This window comes from Dendrobates tinctorius, unplaced genomic scaffold, assembly GCF_039654945.1.
Source record: "Dendrobates tinctorius isolate UK_male_01 unplaced genomic scaffold, ASM3965494v1 ptg000160l, whole genome shotgun sequence".
Taxonomy (NCBI): Eukaryota; Metazoa; Chordata; class Amphibia; order Anura; family Dendrobatidae; genus Dendrobates; species Dendrobates tinctorius.
The window spans coordinates 21687678-21701233 of record NW_027361827.1 but is presented as its reverse complement, the minus strand read 5'-3'; the positions used below and the strand labels follow the sequence as shown (position 1 = coordinate 21701233).

Here is a 13556-nt window from a genome sequence, read left to right as displayed (position 1 = left end):
AATAATCCGCTGCCAATAGGTTATGGGCCCAGATTGACACAGAACCCCAGAGTAACACAACAGAAGCCCAAAGCAAAAGCAGCACAGAGCAACAGAGAGGATGTCCTCTAGCAGCAATCCTGTCAAGTTCTCAGTGCCAAGCTACACTAATCAGAACTACCAGTCTTGGAAATTCAAGATGAAGATGCTGCTCATAAGAGAAGGTATGTACTCAGTAACAAGTGCCTCATCTATTACTAGATGATTGGCTAGAGAAGGATCAGAAAGTACAAAGCACGATCTCCCTCAGTGTAGATGATAATCAGATTGTGCGTATATGCAAGTGTGCAACTGCAAAGGAGATGTGGGATGAGTTACAAAAAGTGCATGAAAGATCAAATCTCAGCAACAAGCTTTATCTCGTGAGAAAGCTGTATCAGTCTAAGCTAAGTGATGGACAGAATATGCAGGACTATTTAAGAAACACCCTAGAGATTGTGAAGCGTCAGAGGAGTATTGGAGAAAAAATTAAGCATTTTCATGTTGCTGCACTTCTATTAAGTGGTCTTGCAGAAAATTATGACTGCACTAGATGCACAGCCAGATGATGAGCTGACATTAGAGTATGTTAAAAGCAAACTCGTGGATGAATTCAAGAGAAAAATGCATCATGTAAGCAGCAGTAATGAATCCAGAGCAGAAACAGCATTAAAGACACAGGATTTCCATAAATATAAGAGCAATCTAAGAGAAACTCGTGAATGTTTTGTCCGTAAAAAAGCCTGGACACCTTAAAGCAGACTGCACAATTTGGAAAGCAAGAATGAGTCAGCTTTAAAATATAACAGTCATCAAAGGGTTAAAACAGCTGTAAAGGAAGATTCTGCATGTGTTGAAGCTGCATTTAACGCCAGTACAGGCCCATCTGCAAAGCAAATATGGTGTATAGATTCTGGTGCAAATAGTCATATGACAAATAACAAGGATTTGTTCACTGACCGTAACGAAAGCAAGTCAGAAAAGGTCATCTTAGCTAATGGTCAATATATGACTTCAGAAGGAGTAGGAGATGCTAACTCCACTGTCCAGTTTCCTCAGCACAAAGCAGAAAGATCCCAATAAAGGATGTTTTCTATGTTCCCAAAGCAATCTTCTGTCAGTAAAGAAGCTCACACAAAAGGGGAATGTAGTTACCGTACTTTTATAGATAACAGATTCATCATCTCAAAGAAGGGTCACGCTCTTGCAGAAGCAAAAAACCAAGATGAACTTCATCAACGAAAATGCAAAGAAAGAGTGTACAGTACTAGACAAAATCTACATAAGAACTGTATCCATGTATGGCACAGACATCTTGGCACAGAGACCCAGAAGCAGTAAGGAAACTAGCTCAACTTGCAAATGGTATTGAAATCAACCAGTGTAGTCAAATGATGAAGTGCACTAGCGGTCTTAAAAAGAAAACGTCCGGAAAATCCTTTCCTAAAAAAAGCACCACTAGATCTGAATAGCCACTGGATCTGATACATACAGGTGTATGCGGTCCAATGAACGTTCAAACTCCTAGCAAGAAGAGATATTTTCTCTCATTTATTGATGACTATTCCAGATATACAGTCACCTACATGCTTCACAGTAAGGCTGAAGTTCAACAGAAACTTGAAGAATATCTTGCTGTAGTGTTTAACAAATTTGGAAGAATGCCAAAAGCCCTGCGTGCAGATAATGGAACCGAATATACAAGTGGTAAGGTGCAAACCAATTTGTAAAAGGATGGAATCATGTTCCTGACTACCATTCCATACAACCCAGAACAAAATGGCATTGCAAAGAGAAAGAACTGTACTCTCTGTGAAAGTGGAACAAGTATGTTGTTTGATGCAAATCTACCTTCAACGTATTGGGGAGAAGCCATCATGACAGCTTGGTATCTTCAAAACAGTGCCAGATAAAGCCACATATGAGCTATGGAACTGCGAGAAGCCTAACCTGAAGCACCTCATGATATTTGGAAGCTAAATGTTTACGCATGTTCCCAAAGAAAAATGTTCCAAGTGGGAATCACATGCAAAGCAAGGAGTCCTGGTGGGCTATAGCGAAACTCAAAAGGGATACAGAATCCTGCACCCAGAGACCAACACAGTAGCAATCAGCAGAGATGTAGTGATTGATGAAAACTGTATCGCTCAAATTCCATGAAGTTACACCAGTTATTCAACCTAAGAAGCAAGAACAAGAATCTCAATCACCAAACCCAGACACCGAAAAGGAAAACACTGAAGTGTGGATAAGCTTTGAAGCCACCAAGGAAGATACAGAAGAACCAAGTCAACCTCCATTCAGGGGATCAGAAAGGCCAAACAAAGGTATCCCAGCTAGATGCCTTTCTTATATGGTCAGAACACTTCCTGACCAGAGCCGCAGTCATGGCAAGAGATGAAAAAACTGCCTGTTCACGAGAAGGAGAAGTGGATAAATGCTGCTAATGAAGAGATTGAGTCCCTTCACCAACTCCAGACATGGGATCTTACTCAGCTACCACAAGGAAAAAGAGCCATCGGATGTAAGTGGGTCTTCAAAAGCAAATATGACTCAGAAGGTCAAGTTCACCAGCAGTTTAAGGCAAGATTGGTCGCAAAAGGGTACTCACAAAAGTATGGTGAAGATTATGATGCTACATTTTCTCCATTTGCGAAGCAAACCACATCCTTAACTTTAATGTCCACAGCTGCAGTTCAACAGATGACAGACATTTTGCCATCAAAACAGCCTTCCTTCATGGTGACATTGAAGAAGAGCTGTACATGAGCCAACCTGAGGGATATATTTAAAAGGGTGAAGAGCACCTTGTTTGTAAAATGCAAAAATCTCTCTATGGACTTTAGCAGTCGGCAAGAGCATGGAACTCGAAAATGAACAAAGTTTTGATGGATGAAGGATTTAAAAGATCTCAAGCTGATCCATGTTTGTATACAAAGAATGTAGCGAAGGAGTGGATGTATGTTCTCCTATATGTAGACGATGTAATCATGTCTCATTAAGATGAAAAGAAAATTGCAAAGCTAGGTGAAATTCTCAACCAGCACTTTGAGACTAAGGACCTTGGAAATGTGACATATTATTTGGGATTCCAAATCCAGAGAGAGGAAGATGGGAGTTTTCTTTTCAAACAAAGTTCTAAAATTTCCGCAATACTAAACCAGTTTGGAATGGCAGAAGCCAAAGGTGTGTCAACACCAATGGATCCATCCCACTTAAAGTTTGAAGGAGAAGAAGATCTACTATGCAGCAATGAGAGTTACAGACAAGCAGTGGGGGCGCTTCTGTACATAGCAACCACAACTTGTTCGGATATCACAGCCACAGTCGGAATTCTCTGCCAACGTGTAAGTAAGCCACGCCAAAGAGACTGGAATGCAATTAAGAGAATTCTTCAATATCTTAAAGAAACTCAAAGGCTAAATCTTAAGATATCTGCATCAGGAGATCTCACTCTCAGAGGTTATGTGGATGCAGATTGGGCTAGAGATTCAAGTGATCGGGAATCAACAAGTGGTTACTTGTTCAAGTTAGGAGAAAATTCAATTTCTTGGTCCAGCAGAAAGCAAGTGTCAGTCGCAATATCTTCTACAGAAGCGGAATATATGTCTGCTGCTTATGCAAGTCAAGAAGTAATTTGGTTGAAACAACTTTTGGAAGATTTCGGCAAGCCATTAGCTCCACCAACAGTTATCTATGAGGACAACCAAGGGTGCATTAAACTTGCCAGCAGTGAGAAGATTAGAGCAAGGACTAAGCACATTGATGTAAAACATCACCACTTACATGACTTAGTGGAATGTGGTGTACTCGAGTTTATTGCGAGTCTGAAAAAATGATAGCTGATGGTGTGACAAAGCCATTATCTAGAGCCAAGTTTTCAGAACCGCAATGTGGCTATACCTTATTGGTTGCAGGAACTTAGCTATACAGGACTCCCTGGGTGGTGCATGGCCAGTACAATGGTGGATCAGTGTCCCACCCTTCCTCTTTTAACGATATTTTAAGACTATAGATATGTAGGTTAAGGTCCTAATTCATTTGGTGAGGCTGCTAGGAGTTAGACGTGATGTCATGGCAGCTGGCGGAATAGGGTCTTTGGAAAGCCATCTGGTGGTATGGTAAAGGGGGGAGAGGCCTTTTTTGGGGGGGGTCACGTCCCTTTTTTTTGTACATGGTAAGGTATGTTTGAGGTTTCTACTGGGCTAACGTCTCAGAGGTAAAATGTTTGGGGAACCATTCAGCAGGAGGGCATCTGAATCTGTGCATTGCAGTTGGGGGCAAAGAGGAGCAGCTGATGGCGCTAGGTTTTATTTGCTAGCTTCCAAAGACCATGGAATCGTAACTATATCAACATCAGGTTCACTTACAATTACCATCATCAGAGTATTCCATTTCTTGACATCAGGCTGTTGGTCCAGGAGGACGGATCTATCTACACCAACGTCTTTCGGAAAGAGATGTCCGTGAATGCACTTCTTCATGCCTCCTCCTCTCATACGGACTCCACAATCAAGGCCATCCCGATTGAGCAGTTTTTGCATATGAAGAGGATTTGTACCTCAGATGAGGTGTTTGAGAGGCAATCAGTTGACCTTGAGGAGAGATTTCTGGCTCGTGTTTATAGTGTCAAGGTGAAAATATATTTTCTTATATAACTTTTATATTTTTATACTGTGAAACAATAAGTTTTTCCTAATTGCTTGCTAATGCAAATGTAACTGTATTAAAGATGGCTGCCAGTGTTCACTTTCACTTAAATTCAGTGTCTAAAGAGTTAAGTTTCATTTCTCCTAAGTTTCATTTCTCCTAAAAAAAGATAACTCAGGAATGTGAAGAAGGAGTAACCATCGGGAGACGTTTTGACGAATCAGAGAGAGACTGGACACTAGATGTATACTGCATAAACCCCGCCTAGTGCACGCCTTCCCCTAACACTCAATATAGTATTGTGTATTTTTAAATAAAAGCCAGTTGTTGTACTGCTCCTGACAGGTGTGGATGCAGGACATTAGCTAAGATTGAATCAGCTACGTGTCTGAGTCATTCTTAATCGGTACCAGATGTTTTGCGCTCGCACAATGATTTGGAATGACTGGTGAATGAGGATTCATTGTCGTTTACGACCCCGACAATTTGGCGCCCAACGTGGGGCGTGGACAGTGATCCGAGGCTCCTCTGGACCCATGCTTGGATGTCTGTGGATGATACCTGTAGTGGCTGACCTCGAGGACTGATCACCCTCCAAAACACGGTAAGTGAGATCATATACACTGTATGTGTCACACTTGCTAGTGTCTCAGCCGTTATTGGTTTGTCTGTGGTCTCCTTGGGTCTGAGGGGTGACCGGTCGAGTGGTGAGACCGAGTGCGATCCTGTGCCACGCTCTGAACCAGCAACTGAGAGACGTTGCATTCTGGGCGTCCTCGTGTACACCACACCTCCTCCACCGGTCATTGTACTCCATTCAACCACCCTACCCGTGACTATTGTCTAGTAGTGAAGTGGAGTGATAAATTGAGCTAGTTGCAGATTGTGGGGCAACCTAGAGGAAGGGATAGGAGACGCAGCCTCTGTGATATTGTACCAGCTAGGTAATTAAGACGTCCCGAGAAGGGACCACCTGTATTTCTGTGGAGGGCTCTCACTAGGAGACCGCCTCCCGACTGTTGGAATATCGTGGCAGGATAGTCTGTTAATCACTGCTGTTCAAGGTTAGGGAAAGGAAGTATTGAGCGCGAGGCTCTTTTCCTAGTACGTCGAACGTGAGGCTCCGTACTGTGGAACATCAGTGTTGATATCGCTACCAGTGGTTTTTCTGCAGAGAACCATAGTATTCTGTAAGAGTCATGCTGCGTATCTTAAAGCAGAAGAAGTCTGTGCCCCACAAGTTAGATGAGGATGCTGTGGAGGTCAAGGCAATAGTAGCGTCACGGGAAGGCAAGAAGGCTGTCAAGAATGTTGAGAGATTGTATAAGCATGTAGGATTGCCCTCGTCAGGGAGATTACAGCCGGCTATGTGGCATAATCTCATAGAGAACAAACGAGGCATGTTGAAAGATAAAGGATTGTTAGAACAAGCACAAGCTCATCTGCGAGTTGCGCGAGGCTTGAAGAATGAAGGATGGAAAGAGATTGATGGGGAACAGTCAGGGAAAGATACCTGAAGAAGGAAATCGGTTATGTGATATAATTGAGGATAGATATGGAAGTAGTGCAGCAAAGAACCTGGAAGAAGTATTAATCAAATCCAAAGTGCAAGATAGGCAGGCTGTGTGAATCCTTGTATATATGTCTATGAGAACCTCTGAATAAGATGAGAGATGAGTAATTGAGTATAAAAAAAAAAAAAAAATCAGTGAATGAGCACGTATGAATGAATCATCACACATCATTTTTGTGTCAAGAGATTTGTGACCTTTCTAGTTGTGGTGGAATCCCGGACAGATGCGTTATAGATATTTCAAATCTACATCTGAGACTGAATGAATTGAGTAATGATATAGTTCGTGTTATATGTGGCATTACATTGTAAAGTTTCCTGAATGCATTTGGCCAGAAAAAGGGCAAGGCATGGTTAATCTCATTATACAGTTATCTGCCCTTACAGTGAAATCCCGTGATTTTGAGTTTCTTTGTAGAAATTGATTTTGATAAGTCTAAAGAACTACAGAATTCTGTGAAGGACGACGCTGCATTCTGACGGGAGGGGTGAAGGATGGAGCTGCGTAGTTTCTTCTCCCTTCGCTCTTATCTCTGCTGAGTGTGAGCTGTGCTCAAAATTCTCTGTAATTCTATCCGTAAGGTACAAGCTGAAAGATTTGTGCATTTTAAAGCAACAGTACTTAATTGAAGATTGGAAGTTAAAAGTAAGATATGGTGCCTAATTTAGAAGGGAATTGTAAGTGATTGCTTGGTCATTAATGTGTTTGAACCTGCTTCTAGTTGTGTGATTGATTTGTATAGCAAATTGTGTCAAATTACAAGAGACAGAGAAGGAAGTACAGCAGACATATAAGTGTACCTGGGCAGACCTAGAGAGGTTGGTGAGTTTAAAGGCAGGTGACGCACTAGATCATATAATTAAGACACACAGATGTGACAAAGAATCAGGCTTGGGGCATGGATGATAAATCTGCACGATCTGGGGAGACGTACTGTGAGTCACTAAGACAATGGGCTGCAGTGGAACAATCAGAGCAGTCTGTACTCCTGACTAATGTGACACAGCAAAGAGGAGAGAGAGTAGAGATATACCTTGGACGGTTACAGCTGAAATGGGCAGACATGGGGTACATTTGCATAAACCCACTTGATGTTAGAATACTGGTGAATGCATTCATTGACGGTATGAACAAAGACTTACGAGACGCAGTACAGACAGCCAGACCTGAATGGAGACATGTAGATCCGAAAGACCTCCTTAAGGTAGCTAAAGAAATTGAGCAAACAAGGACAATAAAACGACCTGTCATGTATGCTGGAGCACAAGGAAAAAAGTGGAGACGTAATAGGAAAGGCATGTGAGATGACACTGACGATCCATGCCATACTCCTACAAGTTCAACCAAAACATCTGTCTAGGGCCAGACAGCTCCGACTTGAGTGTGCTCTACTAATTCCTGAGTATGTCACTCCTCAAAAGATGTAACGTTCTGAATCCAGCCACCCTCCTGCCTGTGGATTCAGAAAAGGGGGAATTGGTGACCGTATTGGCAAGTGAGGAAGGATACTTTGACATGACGCATGAACATGTCTGCATAGAACTGATGAGTCAGGAGACAGTTGGGTTTGCACACGTTCATGAAAAACCTGTTCCTAATGCAGACTTTGAGTTTCTTTTTTGTAGATGGCCCCAGATACCACCAGGATGGACGATTCTACACTGGATATGCAGTAGTATCCTCACATGAGGTAATCCGAGCGGAACCACTCTCTCCTCACATGTCGGCGCAGGAGGCAGAGTTGAAGGCACTCACTGAGGCGTGTAGAGCCGCTGCAGGTAAAGTCGCTAATATTTTCACAGATTCGAAGCCCATTAAAAATGCAGAGCTGGTGAAACAATTGATGGAGGCATTGATGTTACCAGTCCAGGTTGGCATTGTCAAGGTAAAAGCACACACAAAGGTGACTCCGTGGAGGTAGAGGGCAATAGAAGGGCGAACGAGGCTGCTAAAATAGCACAAGGCGGCCTAGAGAGAGCAGTGGACGGTGGCGGGGAGTCAGCGTATTCCAGCCACATTGGGTCTAGATGTCCTGAAATCCCTCCAGCAAAAGGCTGCCCAAACAGAGAAGGTACACCGAGGGAGACTGGGAGCTGAGCTGAACTCAAATGGAGTATGGGAGAATAAGGATAAAATGTGCCCACCAAAGTCCCTGTTCCCAATCATGGCGCAAGCAGCACATGGCCCCAATCACACCTCAAGAAGTCACATGTGTGCCATGGTAGATGCCTTCTGGATCGCTCCTGGCTTCAGTTGCGCAGCCGCGAAACTTGTACAATCATGCCTCATCTGTGCACAGCACAACCCAGGTAAAACAGTAAAAGTCCCTAAGAAAGCGACACCTAGGCCTCTCTACCCGTTTCAGAGACGGCAGATTGACGACATACAGCTACCAAGGTAGGAGTGTATGCAAATATCCTAGTATGTGTAGATCTCTTCTCTGGATGGCCAGAGGCCTACCCGGTGAAAACGGCTACAGCTCGAGCCACTGCAAAGAAACTGGTGATGGAACTAGTACCACGATTCGGTGTCCCTGAAACAATTGAATCAGACAGAGGTACACACTTTACTGCTGAGGTAATGCAAAATGTAATGCAAATGATAGGTGTAGAACAAGCATTTCATACACCCTACCACCCACAGAGTTCAGGGAAGGTAGAGAGAATGAACGGGACACTAAAATTGAAAATACAGAAAACCATGGAGCAAACCCATAAACCATGGCCAGAGTGTCTCCCATTAGCATTATTCTCAGTAAGGTACACACCCACGGGGAAAACTAAACTGTCACCCTTCGAGATACTGTTTGGAAGATCACCGAACACAGGGTTGTACTACCCACAGGTCTTAACACTCAATGTGGATAATTTGACAAGTTATGTAATCCAGTTGCAAAAGCATTTAACTCAAATGCATTCTCTAGTTTTCTCTTCCATTCCAGATCCAGATAGTGTGGAAGGAACTCACTGTCTACAACCTGGTGATTACGTATATGTCAAGAAACACTCCAGAAAGACCCTTGAACCCCGATATCAAGGACCTTACCAAGTACTCCTGACAACGCCTACTTCTGTTAAGTTGGAAGGACGACCAACCTGGATCCACGCATCGCATTGCAAACTAGCCACAGGAATTAACAAAGCATAAGAGTGCATAATGTTTTGGTTTGGTTTTGTTGCATTTTCTGTAATAATGGTAGCTGCGTGGGACAATCTAAATTCTCCAATGTCCTTGAATAATAAGTTTATACAACATCATGAAAAATTACTAAATGATTGGTCAAAAGACACTCAGTCTCCAGCAGATTGCTGGATCTGCACACATTCAGCAGTATCAGCCACTAGTATTCCGTTCCTTGTTATTCCTGTGCCACCCGAGGAATTATTTGCCTGGACCAGTTGTTCTGATACACTTGCTAATAATGCCACAAATAATGTGAAGTTATGGAACACAACTGTTGGAATACCTATTGTGGGATGGGTAGGATACCCTTGGTGGCAGGGTAATCTTTCAGGAAGTAATACATACCTTCAATATCTGGCATATAAAGGGGGGGGCTTGGGTACCCAGGAATAGAACTCGATTAACCTACCTGGGGCAAATTCCAATGTATGGCCTACAAGTTAGTTTTAATGTAACTTCCCACTCTACTGATGCCTTCAAACCAATACTGCTAGAAAGAAGGTTGCATAATACGTCCTGGGAGTATTCCAATTTATTTCCCCAGGGCAATAATGAAACTTGTTTTAATATTTCAGGTAATATACCTTGCAACGAGTCATCTGGATATGAGAAAGGAACTCCCACCTGTAGAAATCCCGATGTAGGGTATTGTAGCCCTTTAGGACAACTTCCAAATTGGTGTATGCTTCAGAATGTATCTGCGTTCATAGATTTAGTTCATAGACTGGTATTACAACATTCAGCCCTATGGGACCTACCTAGTGACATGTTCTGGGTATGTGGAGACAATGCATATAAATGGTTGCCAGTAGGGGTAAAAGGTGCTTGTACTCTGGGTCGTTTGACTCCAGCTACCTTTGTTATTCCGAATGACCAGTTGAATACTCAGAGCATACCTAAACACCACTGCCTGTGTCATGAATTTGTTGAAAGGTTTGAAGCCCACTGATTGCCCAGATTATGTCCCACTAATTCATAAGGAACCCAAACTAAAGGTCCCAGGAGAAGTAACTGTATTAGCTGACAATTACACCTGCTATAATTCCCACGACACCACAGGTACACCAGTAGGGATCTTCGAGACAGGTTTCTGCAAAGAGAATAGTTCTCTAGATACTGACTTGTTAATCAAACATACACAATATATGTATGACATTTATTGGTTATGTGGAGATGGTAAGCTCCGTCCTAGGTTGCCAAATGCCTGGACAGGCCAATGCACCCTTGTTAAACTAGCTATGCAGTTCAAGATTCTACCCTGGGATCCAAAGATACCTGATGAACCTACCAGGAAAAGGAGAAGCCTCGATCAGCTCCATATGAGTTATGAAGAAGATCCACTAGTATATATTGATGCTATTGGAGTGCCAAGGGGGGTGCCTGACCAATTTAAAGCCCAGAACCAGATCTATGCTGGCTTTGCTTCTATAATCCCACAGGTGCAGATTAATAAAAATGTTGAATGGATCAATTACATATATTACAGTGAACAAAGGTTTGTCAATTTCAGCCAAGATGCCTTCCAAGGTATAGTTGAAGAATTGGGCCCTAACACTAGAATGACACTCCAAAATCGACTAGCCCTTGATATGATATTAGCTGAGAAAGGAGGAGTTTGTGGGATGGTGGGAGAGGAGTGTTGTACCTATATCCCTCAGAACTCTGGAGTGAATGGAAAAACCATGATAGCCCTTAAAAAGATAACTGGGTTAGCAGCAGAATTGAAAACTAATGCTGGAGTAGACACATCTTTCTTTTCCGGCTGGTTGGGTGGACTCAAGGGATTCCTTCAACAAGCTTGTATAGTACTGATTGCCCTCCTTGTAATTGGATCAATAACTCTTTGTTGTGTTATTCCCTTGTATAAAAAGGTTATTGCCAAAGCAACTCCGACTGGCACCTTCCTCAATCAAGAAGTAGACCCACCAGAGTACGATGGTACTGATCTAGGGAAGATCCCTAAGTATATTCCCCTCAAGAGAGTAGACAAAACCCCCCATTCTCAGATGATGTTAAGAGACTTAGTTGAGGGACAGCGGGAGAACTCCATGTGAGGTTAGTGAAGGGTTCAGCTGCCTGGAGGCCTCTCGCTAGGGGAGAGCTTCTGAGGTATCTGGATGAAGAAATCCACCTCCCCTTTTCCCATCACATGGACAGTCTCGAAGGATCTTTCATTAAGGGAAAAACTTAGTGTTTAGGGGGGATTGTCAAGGTGAAAATATATTTTCTTATATAACTTTTATATTTTTATACTGTGAAACAATAAGTTTTTCCTAATTGCTTGCTAATGCAAATGTAACTGTATTAAAGATGGCTGCCAGTGTTCACTTTCACTTAAATTCAGTGTCTAAAGAGTTAAGTTTCATTTCTCCTAAGTTTCATTTCTCCTAAAAAAAGATAACTCAGGAATGTGAAGAAGGAGTAACCATCGGGAGACGTTTTGACGAATCAGAGAGAGACTGGACACTAGATGTATACTGCATAAACCCCGCCTAGTGCACGCCTTCCCCTAACACTCAATATAGTATTGTGTATTTTTAAATAAAAGCCAGTTGTTGTACTGCTCCTGACAGGTGTGGATGCAGGACATTAGCTAAGATTGAATCAGCTACGTGTCTGAGTCATTCTTAATCGGTACCAGATGTTTTGCGCTCGCACAATGATTTGGAATGACTGGTGAATGAGGATTCATTGTCGTTTACGACCCCGACAATTGTAAGAGAAGTGTTAAACGTGGCCATCTCCGTGCTAAGAATTCTAAGAGACATGATTTGCTTACCACCAAATAACCCAATAAAGTTAAGGATTCAAGAATATGGTACATCTCTACTTTTAATCATCAGTGGGAAACCATGCACGAGATTATGAACAGGCACTGGTCCATCTTAAAAACAGAACCCACCCTTACCAAAATATCTTTCAGATTCACCCCTTATGACAGCATGAAGGGGTAAAAATCTGAGGGATATTCTGGTTAGGAGCCATTATGTGGCTAACACACCCGATTTTTTTAAAGCTGGTAAACACAAGTGGGGATTTTATCTGTGCGGCGATTGTCTCGCATGCCGCAATCATGTACGTGCAATGTCATTCATCTCTGCTGATGGCCTTAAAGAATTCAAGATCACTGATTACATCTCGTGCACTACCACCTACAGTGGGGCAAAAAAGTATTTAGTCAGTCAGCAATAGTGCAAGTTCCACCACTTAAAAAGATGAGAGGCGTCTGTAATTTACATCATAGGTAGACCTCAACTATGGGAGACAAACTGAGAAAAAAAAATCCAGAAAATCACATTGTCTGTTTTTTTTTCATTTTATTTGCATATTATGGTGGAAAATAAGTATTTGGTCAGAAACAAGCAATCAAGATTTCTGGCTCACACAGACCTGTAACTTCTTCTTTAAGAGTCTCCTCTTTCCTCCACTCATTACCTGTAGTAATGGCACCTGTTTAAACTTGTTATCAGTATAAAAAGACACCTGTGCACACCCTCAAACAGTCTGACTCCAAACTCCACTATGGTGAAGACCAAAGAGCTGTCAAAGGACACCAGAAACAAAATTGTAGCCCTGCACCAGGCTGGGAAGACTGAATCTGCAATAGCCAACCAGCTTGGAGTGAAGAAATCAACTGTGGGAGCAATAATTAGAAAATGGAAGACATACAAGACCACTGATAATCTCCCTCGATCTGGTGCTCCATGCAAAATCCCACCCCGTGGGGTCAGAATGATCACAAGAACGGTGAGCAAAAATCCCAGAACCACGCGGGGGGGACCTAGTGAATGAACTGCAGAGAGCTGGGACCAATGTAACAAGGCCTACCATAAGTAACACACTACGCCACCATGGACTCAGATCCTGCAGTGCCAGACGTGTCCCACTGCTTAAGCCTGTACATGTCCGGGCCCGTCTGAAGTTTGCTAGAGAGCATTTGGATGATCCAGAGGAGTTTTGGGAGAATGTCCTATGGTCTGATGAAACCAAACTGGAACTGTTTGGTAGAAACACAACTTGTCGTGTTTGGAGGAAAAAGAATACTGAGTTGCATCCATCAAACACCATACCTACTGTAAAGCATGGTGGTGGAAACATCATGCTTTGGGGCTGTTTCTCTGAAAAGGGGCC

General features: G+C 42.7%; 2 protein-coding genes across 6 annotated transcripts in view; one reads left to right on the top strand and one right to left on the bottom strand.

Annotated features, from left to right (window-relative positions):
- LOC141052466 (protein shortage in chiasmata 1 ortholog-like) overlaps nt 1–13556 on the bottom strand; it is a 356749-nt gene that overhangs the window by 282254 nt on the left and 60939 nt on the right. The gene's annotated exons all lie outside the window — the stretch shown is intronic.
- LOC141052465 (endogenous retrovirus group PABLB member 1 Env polyprotein-like) lies at nt 6799–12032 on the top strand. Its single transcript, XM_073549701.1, has 2 exons — nt 6799–8799; nt 9184–12032. Exon 2 carries the CDS (start codon nt 10343–10345, stop codon nt 11477–11479), a length of 1137 nt encoding a protein of 378 aa, XP_073405802.1. The 5' UTR covers nt 6799–8799; nt 9184–10342; the 3' UTR covers nt 11480–12032.